Source organism: Pristiophorus japonicus, chromosome 1 (genome assembly GCF_044704955.1).
Source record: "Pristiophorus japonicus isolate sPriJap1 chromosome 1, sPriJap1.hap1, whole genome shotgun sequence".
Classification (NCBI taxonomy): Eukaryota; Metazoa; Chordata; class Chondrichthyes; family Pristiophoridae; genus Pristiophorus; species Pristiophorus japonicus.
The window spans coordinates 253,244,677-253,261,619 of record NC_091977.1 but is presented as its reverse complement, the minus strand read 5'-3'; the positions used below and the strand labels follow the sequence as shown (position 1 = coordinate 253,261,619).

The window sequence follows — 16,943 nt, the reverse complement described above, 5'->3', positions numbered from 1 at the left end:
GTTGGTGGGGATGTTGCACTTTATCAAGGAGGCTTTGAGGGTGTCCTTGAAGCGTTTCCTCTGACCACCTGGGGTTCACTTGCCATGTCGAAGCTCTGAGTAGAGCGCTTGCTTTGGGAGTCTCATGTCGGGCATGTGGATGAGGTGGCCCACTCAGCGGAATTGATCGAACATGGTTAATGTTTCGATGCTGGGGATGTTGGCCTGCGCGACAACACTGACTTTGGTGTGTCTAGCCTGCCAATGGATTACACAGTGACTGGGAGACACATCCCCCAATACCCAGCTACCTTCTCTATGCAGTTATGGCATCAATAGAACTAGCAAAGGTGAGATTATTTGAAGGGGTGAATCACATTTACTGTACATCTATAACTTGGCTATAGATCTCTGATGGAAAGCAAGGGGAACAATTGGAAATCTGAAGCAGCCTTTGTAACTGCTTATAATGGGTCAAAGATCACTGTCAAAGTAGGAAAGTGACTGCTCCCATGTTTCTGGCAATATTTCTCTGTAGACAACGAATCAGGAAGTGTCAGAATGCAGCCTGGACTATTTACACTTCCTCTTTCCTCATGAGGTAATGCACTTCCTCCTTTGCAGAGCAGAATTGCGAAATCCCGATGCAACGACTCACAGGCATGAACATTTTCCAGTAAAATTAAATGGAGCGAAACAACAGTAACAAGGAAACCGTCCCAAAGGCTTCACAGAAGGGTAATCAGAATACATGGATGCAAAGCCAAAGAAGGAGATATTAGATCGGAAGTTTCGGTCAAAGTGATGTCTTTTAAGGAGGGTCTTAAAGAAGGAGAGGCAGAGAAGCGAAGGCCATGAATTCCAGAGCGTGGGTGGGGCCTCAGAGGGAAAGTGGGGGGAGTTAGGGGGAGGCACAGAGGTAATGAGTTGGAAGAACAGAGAGTTCACAGGGGGAATTGTAGGGCTGGAGGAGGTTACAAGGACAAGGAAGGATGAGACAATGAAGGGATTTAAACAGGAGAATGAAAAATTTAAATTTGAGGCATTGGGGCTAATGTCGATCAACGAGGACAGGGGTGATTGGATGATCAAGATTAGTAATGGGTAAAATATGGGCAGCAGAACTTTGGATGAGTTTGAAGTTTACAGAGGTTGGAGGATGGAAGGCTAGTCAGGAGAGCATTGGAATAGTCGGGTACGATGCTGAGAAAAGCATGGATGAGGGTTTCAATGGGTACGGTAGGGGTGGAGGAGGTCGATGTCATGCAAAAATTCAAGAAGACTTTCATTTATGTAGCATTAATTGTGTCTCTCAGAAGTGTACCAAAGTGCTTCCTACACAGTGAATTACTTTAAAATGTAGTGACTAGTGATATGTGGGTCAACCTTGTAGCTTGCGGTAAATGTTATAAGGGTGAAGTCTCAGCTCATTGCTGAAAGTGCAAGGATTAATCAAATTGGTTCACGATTCATGGCTTTCTAGAGATCTCAGAAAAACATTGGATGACCATAAACCCTTCATTTATTCAAAATAGACAAGTACTGAAACATGCTGTGTCATGTATCCTACATGGCTACTGTTGGTACTATTACAAGGCATGCCACCAGAGGGCACAGCAGTGGGACACTTGTAGGTTACCTGTACAGGTGCGCCTGGCCTAGTATAAAAGGCCAGGTGTGATCCTCACTTTGGAGTTAACAATTAAAGGACTAAGGTCACTACAGTTCAAGTACAACACATTGCCTCATGGAGTCATTATTAGAGCATCCAAGGATACAGCATGCTGAAAGCAGAATCTGCAAATATCTACCCTCCTGTCTATGTGAAACAACAAAAAAAGTTTGCCAGATGCTTATTCATGGAGAGTGTGTCCCTTTAAAAGACACTAGGAGTAGAACTTTTTCACTTTTAACACAACATGAAGTGCTGAACATTCAACATGGATGTCTGAAAAAGCATTGCCTTTTCAAAATCCCCCTCATTTTCTTCCTCTCTTATGGTGCATCATCATCATCATCATATGCAGTCCCTCGGAATTGAGGAAGACTTGCTTCCACTCCTAAAGTGAGTTCTTTGGTGGCTGAACAGTCCAATACGAGAGCTACAGACCCTGTCACAGGTGGGATATTTGTCGGGGGAAGGGGAGTTGGGACTGATTTACCACAGGCTCCTTCCGCTGCCTGCACCTGATCTCTTCACACATGCAGGGTTGAGATTCGAGGAGCTCAACGCTCTCCAGAATGTACTTTCTCCACCTGGGGCAGTCTTCGGCCAGGGACTCTCAGGTGTCAGTGGTGATGTCGCACTTCACCAGGGAGGCTTTGAAGGTGTCCTTGTAACAGTTCCGCTGCCCACCTTTGGTTCGTTTGCCATGAAGGAGTTCCACGTAGAGCAATTGCTTAGGGTGCCTCGTGTCTAGCATGCGAACTATGTGGCCTGCCCAGTGAAGCTGATCAAGAGTGGTTAGTGCTTCAATGCTGGGGATGTTAGCCTGGGCGAGGACACTGATGTTGGTGTGTCTGTCCTCCCAGGGGATTTGCAGGATCTTGCGGAGACATCGTTGGTGATATATCTCCAGCGACTTGCTGTGTCTTCTGTACATTGTCAGCTTCTGATCCTTACAGGAGGGAGGGTATTACTATAGCCCTGTAGACCATGAACTTCGTGGTAGGTTTGAGGGCCTGGTCTTCGAACACTCTTTTTCTCAGGCGGCCGAAGCCTGCACTGGCGCACTGGTGGCGATGTTGAATCTCTACATTAATGTCTGCCTTTGTTGACAAGAGGCTCCCGAGGTATGGGAAGTGGTCCACGTTGTCGAGGGCTGTGCTGTGAATTTTGATGACCGGGGGACAGTGCTGTGCGGTGAGGACAGGCCGGTGGAGGACTTTGTCTTACGGATGTTAAACGTGAGGCCCATGCTTTCATATGCCTTGGTGAATATATCGACTATATCCTGGAGTTCAGCCTCAGAATGTGCGCAGACGCAGGTGTCTTCCGCGTACTGTAGCTCAATGACAGAGGTTTGGGTGATCTTGGACGTGGCCTGTAGGCGGCGTAGGTTAAACAACTTCCCTCTGTAGTTTAGTTCCACTCCAGCGGGGAGCTTGTTGACAGTGAAGTGGAGCATGGCAGCGAGGAAGATTGAGAAGAGGGTTGGAGCGATGACGTAGCCCTGTTTGACCCCGGTCAGGATGTGGAATGGGTCTGTAATGGATCCGTTGGTAAGGATCACGGCCTGCATGTCGTCGTGGAGCAGGCGAAGTATGTTGACAAACTTTCGGGTACATCCAAAACAGAGGAGGATGCTCCATAAGCCCTCACGGTCAACAGTGTGTCTTTTAACACAACATGAATTGCTGAACACTCAACATGGATGTCTGAAAAAGCATTGCCATTTCAGAATCCCCCTCATTTTCTTCCTCTCTTATGGTGCATGGTGCCACAGACAGCAGCAAAATTCTAGGCAAAAACAACTTGCTTTGATTATAGCGCCACTAACATCGAAAAATATCCTAAGGCGCTTTGCAGGCGTGTAATCAGACAATAATGGATGGTGAGCCAAAAAAGAAAATATCAGAATGAGTGATTAAAAGCTTGGTTAATGAGATGAGTTTGAAGGAGCATCGTGAAAGAGAGTGTGAGGTTTAGAGAGGAAATTTAGAGTGTAGGGCCTATGCAGCCGAAGGCATGTCTGCCAATGGTGAGGTGAAGGATGGGGTAACACACAAGAGGCTAGAGTCTGAGAAATGGGTTGTAGGAGGTTACAGAGATAGGGAGCAGCAAGGTGATGAAGGGATTTAAACACAAGGATGAGAATGACAGACAGTGATCCAGAGTAGGATATTAAGCATAGTGGCGAGTGGGTGGGGTGGGGTGGGGGGTGGGGGCATCACTCACAGACAAAGCCCAATCCTGTCCACATGTTCACATCCACTGGGATTCAAGAGATTATGATCAGGAGTGTCACCTGACCGGAGAAACTGAGGCCAATGATAGTACCAGCTCCTGTCACTTTGGCTGGGATCAGCAAACTCATTCCAAGCCATGGACCAAACCTTGGGTTTTTCCAATTTGTACGGCTCAATCAATGCACTTACTCTCTCATGAAAGAAACCAGCAAATTCAGCACTAGCAATAAGGTGCAGAGTACTTTCAGTACGAGGGTTGGACTTAAGAGGAATTCTTGTCATTCCTGTTTTTCCTAACAACCAACCTGCTTTCCAGGAAGAAGCCGTGATGTTGGCACTGCCACCACTTTGCCAGTCTGCGGGAGCTCTGATTTCCCCAGAAAGCGTTGTTGTCCCCGGCGAGTGACCAGTACTTTTGCACTTTTACTGGACATTGGAGGAACATGGTCATCCTCAACCTTCAGTGATATTAGTCCATGGTACTAAACAGGAAGAGAGAAAATCATCAGCAAAATGTGGACAATATTAAAACAATGTTAAAGCAATGTATCAAACTCTGACCCAGAATAAGATATCCCCTAAATATCTCCTTCTTTTCAGGGCAATATATTAAATAGCTATACTGTCAAATTTCACTGAGAAAACACACCACTGTGCCTGTGGATTGTAAAATTACAAATATCACTCCATTATTTAAGGAGGGGGAGGAAGAAACTAAGGGGCGAAATTGGGTAGCGCCCCATTTGGGGTAGTAATTTTTTGCCCAGGAGTGAAATGGGTGGTAAATGAGGTGCTAATGGCCTCAGCTGGGCGCTACAGGGGTGCTATTCACAGCCAGTTACCACACCACTTCCACAACTCTTTTGGTTGCATAACAGTTAAGTCAAGTGCTCTCCAATCTGGGGGACACACCAAACATTTTCAAGGCCCCTTTTTTTGTGTTTTTTTTGTATTTTGGGGGGTTTTTTTTGGGCACTAAAATCAAATTTTTTTTCCAAGTGCCCCCTATAAAAGGGGAGGGGGACACTAAAAACACCGGCAATTAAAACAAATTAACTTTTAAAACATAAAATCAAATTAAAATTTGGTTGCCGGGGGTGATGATGCACTCCAGTCCCTTCGGTGCCCACCTCTCGCGGAAGGCCGCGAGCGTACCGGTGGACACTGCGTGCTCCATCTCCAAGGACACCCTGGCCCAGATGTAAGCACGGAAGAGAGGCAGGCAGTCAGGCTGAATGACCCCCTCGACCGCCCGCTGCCTGGATCGGCTGATGGCACCCTTGGCCGTGTCCAGGAGCAGTCCTACGAGGAGGCCCTCGGACCTACCCGCTCCCCTCCGCACAGGGTGCCCAAAGATCAGGAGTGTGGGACTGAAGTGCAGCCAGAAATTGAGGAGCAGCCCCTTTAAATAATAAAACAGGGGCTGCAACCTCGCACACTCCATAAAAACATGGAACACGGACTCTTCCAGACCGCAGAAATTGCAGGCGGCTTGGGAGTCCGTGAACCGGCTTAAAAATTTGTTGCACGGCACTGCTCCGTGCACCACCCTCCAGGCCAAGTCCCCGATAAATAGTGGGAGGACTCCCGCGTAGAGTGCCCTCCATCGGGGACCCCCGCCGCCTCCGGACGGCAAGATGGTACGCCATGGCGTGTCCGGACAGCAGACGAGGATGGCAAAGTTGAGCGTGTGCAGGAGCAGCCCGTACAGGAAACCTCTCCGCGCAGAACTGAAAGGCACGGAGGGGATTTCCCCGAGGCGGCTCAAGTTGTGCGGCGCCGGCTCCCGAGGGAGGTTCCGGGGTTTGGCGCCGATGAGGAATTCTGTCCGGACGGGGGTCAGTTCGGACGGGATCTCCCCACGTGCTTGAGCCTCCTCGACGCATCTAACGGAGTCAGGGCCTAGAGCTGTTTTTAGCGACTCGATGGCATCGGCCGCGCGGTGGACATCGGCCAAATTTAGGCGCCGCGCCAGCGTGTCTGGCGCCCACCATTTCCACACCACTCAACCACCAATTCCAGCTGAGTTCCATTCAGCAATCAGCCTTCAATCCTTGACTCTAGCTCCATCTGGCTCTTAAAGGGAATGTCATTGAACCTGCTACTGCTCATTTTCAGCATTGCTGAACTTCAGTCACTCATCTCTGGAGCCGAGGAAAATTGTGAAATGGCTGCTGGTAATCTCCCTTCAAGGGAGAAGGCCACAAGTTTCAACGATGTGGCTCTGGAGGCATTGGTGGGGTCATTGGAGACCAGGAGGGAGTCGCTGTTCCCTCCCTCGGGATGGAGGCCACCTCGCAGGTTTTCTGGGCCATGTGGCGAGAGATGTCCTGGGAGGTGTGGGCCAGCACTGAGGTGCAGAGAAGCCTTACCTAGTGTCAGTTGCTGAAGGTGAGAACAAGCTTCCACACCTCTTCCATACCAGCCTCTCAACCTCTGTCTGCGCACACTGTGCAATTCACCACCTCCACACCACTCAACCACTAAGTATCTGCAGATACTCACACTCTCATCCTCATCTCACAGCTTGCCTACATTCACAGCTATTCAACCATGGCAGAGATATCTTCGTTATACATAGCTGGACTCTTACTCACACGAGTTCCTTTCTTTTGCAGGCCAAGATGGCACATCAGATGGGAGCAGCAGAGGACTGGAGAAGGGGAACCTGAACTGTGGCCCCTCACTGTCCCTGAGGAGCGAGTGCTAGGGCTCAATGGGGAGGTTACTGTAATCTATCATCAGAGAGAGAATGACTGAGCACTTGGGCAAGGATGAACTGATCAAAGAAAATCAGCAAGGATTTGTCAAGGGTAAGTCATGTCTGAGTAATCTATTTGAATTTCTTGAGGAGGTCACTAGCATGGTGGTTAAGGGAATGTCGATGGATATAAGAAACCTTTGGCATTGTTGCCAAATTAAGTAATTTAAGGGTTAAGTCATGGTAGGAGAGCCCAGACACGTGTCATGCTCCTCCTGTGCTATGTAGGAACTCAGGGACACTTCCAGAATCTCTGAAGACTACATGTGCAGGAAGTGTATCCGGCTGCAGCTCCTGACAGACCGCATTGCGGCACTGGAGCTGCACATGGATTCTGTGATGCATCTGTGGAGCATCTGTGATGCTGAGGATGTCGAGAATAGCACGTTTAGTGAGTTGGTCACACAGCAAGTGAAGGTTACACAGGCAGATAGGGAATGGGTGACCATCAGGAAGAGCAGTGGAAGGAAGGTACTGCAGGGGTCCTCTGCGGGCATCTCCCTGAAAAATAGATTCACCACCTTGGGTACTATTGGGGGAGATGACTCATCAGGGGAAGGCAGCAGCAGCCAGTCCATGGCACCAGGGGTGGCTCTGCTGCACAGGAGGGCAGGACAAAGAGTGGGAGAGCTATCGTGATAGGGGATTCAATTTAAGGGGAATAGATAGGCATTTCTGCAGCTGCAAACGAGATTCCAGGATGGCATGTTGCCTCCCTGGTGCAAGAGTCAAGGATGTCTCAGAGCGGCTGCAGCACATTCTGGAGGGGGAGGGTGAACAGCCAGCTGTCATGGTACATATAGGTACCAATGATATAGGTAAAAAATGGGATGAGGTTCTACAATCTGAGTTTAGGGAGCTAGGAGTTAAATTAAAAAGTAGGACCTCAGGATTGCGACCAGTGCCATGTGCTAGTCAGAGTAGGAATGGCAGGATAGCTAAGCTGAATACATGTATTGAGGAGTGGTGCAGGAGGGAGGGTTTCAAATTCCTGGGACATTGGAACCGGTTTTGGGGATGGTGGGACTAGTACAAACTGGACAGTCTGCATCTGGGCAGGACCGGAACCAATGTCCAAGGGGGAGTGTTTGCTAGTGCTGTTGGGGAGGGATTAAACTAAGATGGCAGGGGGATGGGAACCTATGCAGGGAGACAGAGGGAAGTAAAATGGGGTCAGAAGCAAAAGATAGAAAGAAGAAAAGTAAAAGTGGAGGGCAGAGAAACCCAAGGCAAAAATCAAAAAGGGCCATATTACAGTAAAATTCTAAAGGGACAAAGTATGTTAAAAAGGCTCTGTGCCTCAATGTGAGGAGTATTTGTAATAAGGTGGACGAATTAACAGTGCAGGCAGCTATTAATGAATATGAAATATTGGGATTACAGAGACATGGCTCCAGGGTGACCAAGGCTGGCAACACAACATCCAGGGGTATTAAACATTCAGGAAGGATAGACAGAAAGGAAAAGGGTAGTGTTGCTGGTTAAAGAGGAAATTAACGCAATAGTAAGGAAGGACATTAGCTTGGATGATGTGGAATCTGTATGGGTAGAGCTGCGGAATACCAAAGGGCAGAAAACGCTAGTGGGAGTTGTGTACAGACCATCAAACAGTAGTAGTGAGGTTGAGGACAGCATCAAACAAGAAATTAGGGATACGTGCAATAAAGGTACAGCAGTTATCATGGGCGACTTTAATCTATATAAAAATTGGGCTAACCAAACTGGTAGCAATACGGTGGAGGAGGATTTCTTGGAGTGTATTAGGGATGGTTTTCTAGACCAATATGTCGAGGAACCAACGCGAGGGCTGGCCATCCTCGACTGGGTGATGTTTAATGAGAAAGGACTGATTAGCAATCTTGGTGTGCGAGGCCATTTGGGGAAGAGTGACCATAATATGGCAGAATTTTTTATTAAGATGGAGAGTGACACAGTTAATTCAGAGACTAGGGTTCCGAACTTAAGGAAAGGTAACTTCAATGGTATGAGACGTAAATTAGCTAGAATAGACTGGCGAATGATACTTAAAGGGTTGACAGTGGATAGGAAATGACAAACATTTAAAGATCACATGGATGAACTTCAAAAATTGTATATCCCTGTCTGGAGTAAAAATCAAACGAGGAAGGTGGCTCAACCATGGCTAACAAGGGAAATTAAAGATAGTGTTAAATCCAAAGAAGAGGCATATCAATTGGCCAGAAAAAGCAGCAAACCTGAGGACCGGGAGAAATTTAGAATTCAGCAGAGGAGGACAAAGGATTTAATTAGGAGGGGGAAAATAGAGTATGAGAGGAAGCTTGTTGGGAACATAAAAACTGACTGCAAAAGCTTCTGATAGAGTATTCAAACAGGCTCATTTAGACAGGCTTTGAAAATTCACAGACCCCCCAAGTCAAAGCTACTACGTGCTGCTCAGCATGTCGCATTAACTCATCAATCAACTTGACATTTTAGGACCTTGGGTAGCGAGCCAATTAAAAGGTTAAAAGACTATTAATTGAGCCAATAAGGTCAAAGAAGGCGAGTTCTTTTCTGTAAATTGAACCCGGTATAAATACAGCCATTTTGACCATGTGGTCCCAGTAAGACAAAGGAACTGGCAATCAGCCAGCAGCTTGTTGCTCTCTGCCAAAATAAAGAAATTAAAACTACCATCGGAGTTCGTATTTCATTGGAAATTAAGAGATCTAACAATTTTGGCGTCACGAACAGGATCGCTGAGGAAAGAAACTAAATTTTGGACATCAGACCTACATATTGAGGTAAGGACACCTCTTTTTAAAAGTCCTCGGTCAAAAGTCTAAATTCGCCTCTCCTTCTACGCGATTCCGAAAGCCACCGGTTTGCGAACCCTCCGGTTGGTAGTCGGCTCGAGGTCCCATAGACGTCTAAACTTTGGCGGTGTGTTAGTTAATTAATCACCAACCTATTGATCGGCTAGAAAGCCTACGACTCGAGACCCCAGTAAAGAAATTTTGGCAGCAGGAGATAAGAGCAAAGAATTGCCTACAACTGTTAAAGGTGGGCAAGCACCACCTGAAGTTTCGCTAGATTTAATTCTCGAACAGTTGAAAGAATACATAGAGCAACAATTCAACTTATCTAAAACCTATATTAAGATCGAACAAAAGTACGGAACCTCCAAAGGACAATGGTCCTTGGACGAGATTAAAAGGGTCTGGGGAAAAACGACCCATATGAAAAATAAAGAGCGAACTAGATGGTCCCTAGCGGTTATGGGCCAGATTCGAAAGCGGAATGAAATTAGAATGCGTTCCCAACATGATCGAGAACTGACCAGTACAAAGGATCAATTGCAAGCAGTTTGTGCGCAGCTGCGACAGAAAAAGCTTGAACTTGAAAAGCTGGAAGCGGAAGTTAAAGATCTTAAAGGTGAAATTAAAGAATGGAAAAAATCATTCGGTCAAGAGACAGTAATAGGAAAAGGAAAATGTATTGGTCAATTCCCAGGGTACCCATGTTTGGATAAATTAAAAGCACAAACCCGAAGACACGACCGAGGAATAGATACGGATTCTGAATCTTCCGACAATACAGTGTCGAGGATGAAGAATTAGGGGTACGCTTTGCCCCGTTTAAAAAAAGACGAGTTGTAGTCAAATCAGAAGAGACTGCGGATGAGGGCGGAACCAAAAAAACGAAGAAAAGGCTGTATGAAAAATACTTAATTCATGATCCGGCAGACCCAGAGAAAATTGATAAATGGTCCAAGGAATTGCCCAATCCAAAGAAAGGGGGAGTAAAAACGTGGGACCAATTGGACCGCTTAAGAAATATATATCAACTTCATCCCTGGGACGGAGTGCAAATTTTGACCATAATGGTGCCAAAAAGCACAGGGAAGAAAATTGCACGACAAGGTAGAAGAAGCTTTGGGGCAGGATGAGCAAGAATTAGACGCAGGGTGGGATGCGATTAAATACTGGCTGCAAGCCTTCAGTCCAGCAAAGACAGACTGGGGAAAAATTGCAGCCTGCCAACAGAAAGGAACAGAGGAGGTCCTAGAGTATGACGAGCGGTTTAGATGCACGTGGCTAGAACATTCGGGTATGAATAATACGGATGAGGAAATGGATGAACAAGTGTTTGGACCCCTAAAAGCAGCTTTCGTGGCAGGTCTAAAGCCAGAACTGTCCAAAATAATTAAGGTAGTGTTACCGGACTGGGAAGGTAGAGGAACTACCTTTGCATCATTGGTGGATCGATGTAACCAATTAGATCGGGATAGGGGAGCTAAAGTCTGAGCTGCACAGGCTATGGGATGGAAATCCCAGGATTCCGATAAACAGTAATTAGGAAAATTACCCGGAAAATGTCATTATTATAGGAAAGAAGGTCACTGGGCCAAGACGTGCAGGGCAAAACAGAAAGGTCGCGGCCGGGGAAGAGGACGCAGCCAGGAATACAATTCAGCCAACAAACCAGGCTTGTCACAAGATAATGACCTCATAGAAGCATTTAAGCGACTGACAATACAACAATAGAAGGAGTTACTTGGGATAGCAAAAAATGATTAGAGCCCACCGTAGCCCCCCTCCTCGCACTAATACAACAAAGGGGAGATGGGCTATATATAACTGTGAGGGTGGGTGATAAGGATGTGGACTGTCTTTTAGACACAGGGGCGGAATTAACATGCTTACCCCTACAATATGGAGACTTTTTGCCATTGGATGGTAGGGCATGTACAGCCTATGGAGTTGGGGGCCATAAAATGGAAATTAAAAGGACAACACCGGTACTTATAAGGCTGGGTCCACATGAACTTACCACGCAGGTCTGGATAGGCCCAGTAGATCAACCCCTTTTGGGAATGGAAGTTCTAATTCAAGTAGATTCATCGTTGCATTTTGAGGATGGTCGAGTGACATGGTCAATTAGAACTTTGAAGAAAGAAGAATTGAAGGAACACCCGATATGGGCTAAAGATAAGAACGATTGTGGCCTACTCCAGGTGGAGCCTGCGTCATTTACTGGGACCAAGCCTCCATGCACTAAACAGTATCCCATCAGTCCAACTGCCATCGCGGGAATCTTACCGGTTATTCAGCAATTGGAGAAACAAGGGGTACTTATTAAAACGCATAGCTCCTCCAATAGCCCCGTGTGGCCGGTACAGAAATCTAATGAGACTTGGCGTTTGACTGTCGATTATAGGAAAGCTAACCAGTGTATTGATCAAAAAGCTCCTTTGGTCGCAGATCCCTCCACCATTTTTAATGCCCTCAAACCGGAACATAAATATTTCTCGGTTATAGATATGGCCAACGGATTTTGGTCGGTGCCTCTGGCACCGGAGGTTCGACAGTGGTTTCCTTTCACGGTCCAAGGACAACAGTATACTTGGACACGGTTACCGCAGGGTTTCCACAACAGCCCTACGGTATTCCACATGGCTTTACAAAGCCATTTGCGAGAATTACCTCCCCTGTCATCCACAGTCATCCAATATGTAGACAATATCCTACTAGCTTCAAACACGGAAGAACAGCATGAACAAGATTTACGAGCTTTGCTGGATCACTTTCGGCTGAAAGGACATAAAGCCAGCATCGACAAAGCACAAATATCCCAAGAAGAGGTTGTATACCTGGGACAAAAGATTTCACAAGGAAAGAGAGAACTTACCCAGGATAGAACTGCAGCCATTCGGGCTGCTAAAAAACCCATCACTATTCAGGAACTGAGGTCTTTTTTGGGATTGTGTAACTTTAACAGAAATTGGATTGACTCCTTCACACAGCTTGCTCAGCCACTGAATGATATTTTAAAGGGGAAATGTGCCTCTAAAGAAGCCATCACCCTCACTAAAGAACAGCAAGAGGCCTTCCTGAGTTTGAAAAAGGCTTTGTGTTCGGCACCGGCTCTGGGAATCCCCGACAGTGCTAAGCCATTTACCCTGTTTGTCCATGAGAAAGAAGGATATATGACAGCTATACTGACACAAGAACATGGGGATCGGCAAAGACCTATTGGCTATTATTCGGCAAAACTGGATGCGGTAGCCCTCGGATGGGGAAGTTGCCTAAGGGCCATGGAAGCTACATGTCGAGCGGTAATGATCACTGCGGGTCTAGTCCTCGACCAAAAGCTGATTGTCAAGTGTCCCCACACCGTACACGCTTTGCTGTCTATGAATAGAATGCCTCAGGTGACTGCAGCTAGATGGACCCGCTGGACAGCAGTTTTGGAAGCTCCTAATCTCCATATCGTCCGGGCCAGCCCGGTTAATCCCGCAACTATGCTCCCGATGTCAGAATCGAGGGAGCAAGAGGGGGGAGAATGTGAAGAGCATGACTGCATGGAGATTTTAAAAGAAACAGAAGAAGAAGCCTGAGCAGCAGAGGAGCCTCTGCACAACCCAGACCTCATCCTGTTTACAGATGGTTCCTCCTTTGTTGACAATGGTACCAGAAAAGCAGGATGGGCAGTTACAACCTTATATGAGGTAGTGGCAAAAGGATGTTCACCCTCAGGAATGTCAGCACAACAGGCCGAGTTACGGGCCCTGTCAGAAGCATGTCGAATAGCAGAAGGACAGACAGCTAATATCTACACATATTCACGTTATGCTTTTGGAGTCGCTCACGACTTTGGTCTGTTATGGCGGAAAAGAGGATTCCTCACTGCTGCTGGTACACCTATCCGAAATGGAAAAGAAGTCCGAGACTTACTGGAGGCCATACAATTACCTCAGGAAGTGTCCATCCTGAAGTGTAAGGCCCATACCAAGGAAAATACCATGGAAGCACAGGGAAATGCCCTAGCCGACCAGGCAGCTAAAGATGCCGCCTCACAGGGCGTTCCTCCAGAAGAACCAACACAGATGTGCAGATTGAAAGCACTCAGGACTCTGACACGAGACCTTCAAATAATGCAAGGCGAGTGCTCCCGAGAGGAAAAATGGACATGGATTGAGGCAGGAATTAAGCTATGCGAAGATGGTGTCTGGAGACAAAGAGTTACCGACAAGCCAGTCGCGCCACAAGCGCTTATGCCTTTTTTAGCCCAACAGATCCACTCGTGGGGACACTTGGCCTCACAACAGATGACGGCACGGTTCCAGAAAAGCTGGTGGGGTCGGGGATTTAAAAAACATGCCCAGCTGGTAGCAGACCGCTGTGTGGTCTGCCAGAAAAATAATTCTGGACCCATCACGGTAATGCCCCAACTGAGGCCCCCTGCCCCTGTCGGACCATTCCAGCGTCTGCAGGTTGATTATATATCTCTTCCTTCATGCCAAGGATACACTAACATTCTTGTCATGGTCGACAGATTCTCTAGATGGGTGGAAGCTGTCCCAACTAAAAGAGCCACAGCCAATCACACTGCAAAGGTCTTGTGTAAGGATTACATTCCCCGATGGGGAGTCCCGAGTAGCATTGACTCAGATCAGGGAACACACTTCACAGGTGCTGTCTGCCAAGAAGTCTGTAGCTTCCTGAACATTACGTGGGATTTACACTGTCCTTATCATCCACAATCATCAGGACAAGTAGAACGAATGAATCGAACTTTGAAACAACAGCTTGCCAAATATCACCAAGAAGGAACACCATGGCCCCAGGCACTACCAATAGTGCTATGTAGCATTAGGGCAACCCCGAACAGAACTACAGGTCTCAGCCCATTTGAAATTATAACAGGAAGACCCATGTCTCTGCCAGGAACTATTGATTTACGGAAAGCTGATGTTCACTTAATGAGTGACACTTTGTTATCATACTGTCAGAACTTAACCAATGCTATTAGTTCTGTTTCCCGACAGGTATCGGCAGCTTGGGGTAATCCACCCGAAGGAGGACACGACATCATCAGGGGAGTCTGGGTGTATGTGAAAAAGTTGCATAAAGAACCTTTGGGTGCCAAGTGTGAGGGACCTTATCAAGTGTTACTGACCACCCAGGCAGTGAAGTCCAAGGAAAGAAAGCCTGGATCCATGCTTCACAAGTTAAATGAGCACCTGTAACTGAAGCTGAAATCTAATAAGGACAATTACTTTTTGCGAAAATGTATAAATTTACTGTATTATTGATTGTCGGTATCCTTGGCATAGGCCTACTTCTTACTAGCCAACCTGCTGCACCAAAGGGAAATAGTAGGGTAGCAAGGGAATTACATGTAAATACCTTTTTATATATGTCATACATTTATGCCAAACAAGGTAACATTTCCAGTTGTTGGGTGTGTGCGCATATTCCTATTCACTCAAAGGGAGGGATTCCCTTGAGGCCAGTTCCCTTGAATATCTCGGAAATGGCAGAGTGGATAATTAATCAAAACAAAACAGGCAATGCGTTTCAGGATACGGAAAACTGGGCATGTAAATGGAAGTCAGCAGGTTGCAATCTGACTACCTTTGAAGGGGGATACCAACCGTGCTACAATAATTCCAAATGGCCCCCATTTTTTGTTATCACTAATACAACGGGAATAGGAAGACCGGGGGAATCGGTCTGTCTGATTAGAAACATCAAAGGAGGCCAAAATATAGGGTATAGTAACTGTTCCCGGAATTATAATATAATCAAGCCACGGAACCGTCCAAACTGGGCCGATGTGGGAATTTTTAACGTAACGGGGATTCTGAATAAAACAGATGGAAAAGCCTGGACAGGCCCCGGAGTGTTGCTGACAAAGAAACAGCTAACATTCATTGCATATAATGGCACCTATTGGGTGTGTGGCCACAAGGCCTACCCTTGGCTGCCCCAGAATTGGATGGAATCCTGCTATTTAGCCTACATTGTGCCTTATATGTATCACATAAAGTCACTGTCGGAACATTTACACCGTCCGAAGAGAGCTATCACAGAAACAGAGAGGTTCTTTGCCATTCTGATCCCTGGGAATGGGACCGCCAAACTGGCAAGGGAATCCATTAACATGGCATCTGTTGTGGAACGGTTAGCCAATGATACCTCAGAGGCCCTAGTTAAAATCAATGCAGAAATGGTAACAATCCACACAGTAGCCCTACAGAATAGACTGGCCCTTGATTACATCCTGGCTGAAAAGGGAGGTACTTGCACCCTACTCGGAACTGAGTGTTGCACATATATCCCAGATAGCTCTGAAGAAATTACCCACTTAGCGGAGCATATCCAAAAGGAGGAAGAAAAACTTAAGCAACCCCCATCATTCACTTTGTGGAGTGGAGCCACTGAATGGCTAGGTTCAATAGAAACTTCATTGGTGGAAGGTTTAATTCTATTCATTGTAATTGTTTTACTTTTATATTGTGTGTTTATGTTGATTAAATGTTGTTGCGACCAGGCGGCTGTAGCTGCTGTCCCGCAGGTGAGACACCTTGCAGGTCCCAGCAGACCGTCTGTACGTGGCACAGGGGTATGTTATGCTTAAGGGAAGGTTGTTTACTGTTTGAATTAAGATATTGATTTGGATTAAATTGGAATAAGGTTAATTAACCTACTAAAACCAGACTTCCATTGTGGCCACGATGAAACTCGGGTTGGTGTAAATTTGTGTGGAAGCTACTAGTCCGGACATGTGGCAAAACACATCAACAAATTTTAGAAGGAAACTCTATTAACATGTATGAAATTATTTTGTAGAATGTTTAACCGGTGATACCTGATGTTTTATGATTCAGTTTGTGAAAGAATCAAAGGGGGGATTGATAGAGAATTCAAACAGGCTGCATTTAGACAGACTGTGAAAATTCACAGACACCAAGTCAAAGCTACTACGTGCTGCTCAGCATGTCGCATTAATTTATCAATCAACTTGACATTTTAGGACCTTGGGTAGCGAGCCAATTAAAAGGTTAAAAGACTATTAATTGAGCCAATAAGGTCAAAGAAGGAGAGTTCTTTTCTGTAAATTGAACCTGGTATAAATACAGCCATTTTGACCATGTGGTCCCAGTAAGACAAAGGAACTGGCAATCAGCCAGCAGCTTGTTGCTCTCTACCAAAAATAAAGAAGTTAAAATTACCATCGGAGTTCGTATTTCATTGGAAATTAAGAGATCTAACAGCTTCTATAGATATGTGAAGAGAAAAAGATTAGTGAAGACAAATGTAGGTCCCTTGCAGTCAGAATCAGGTGAATTTATAATGGGGAACAAATAAATGGCAGACCAATTGAACAAATACTTTGGTTCTGTCTTCACGAAGGAAGAACTGAAGGAAATCCTTATTAGTCAGGAAATTGTGTTAGGGAAATTAATAGGATTGAAGGCTGATAAATCCCTGGGGCCTGATAGTCTGTATCCCAGAGTACTTAAGGAAGTGGCCCGAGAAATAGT

At 46.2% G+C, this 16,943-nt stretch overlaps 1 protein-coding gene across 1 annotated transcript in view; it reads right to left on the bottom strand.

Annotated features, from left to right (window-relative positions):
* Positions 1 to 16,943, bottom strand: part of frem1a (Fras1 related extracellular matrix 1a) — a 352,151-nt gene that overhangs the window by 16,754 nt on the left and 318,454 nt on the right. The window contains 1 exon segment of the mRNA XM_070877990.1: positions 4,194 to 4,370. Coding sequence (XP_070734091.1) covers positions 4,194 to 4,370 — 177 coding nt within the window.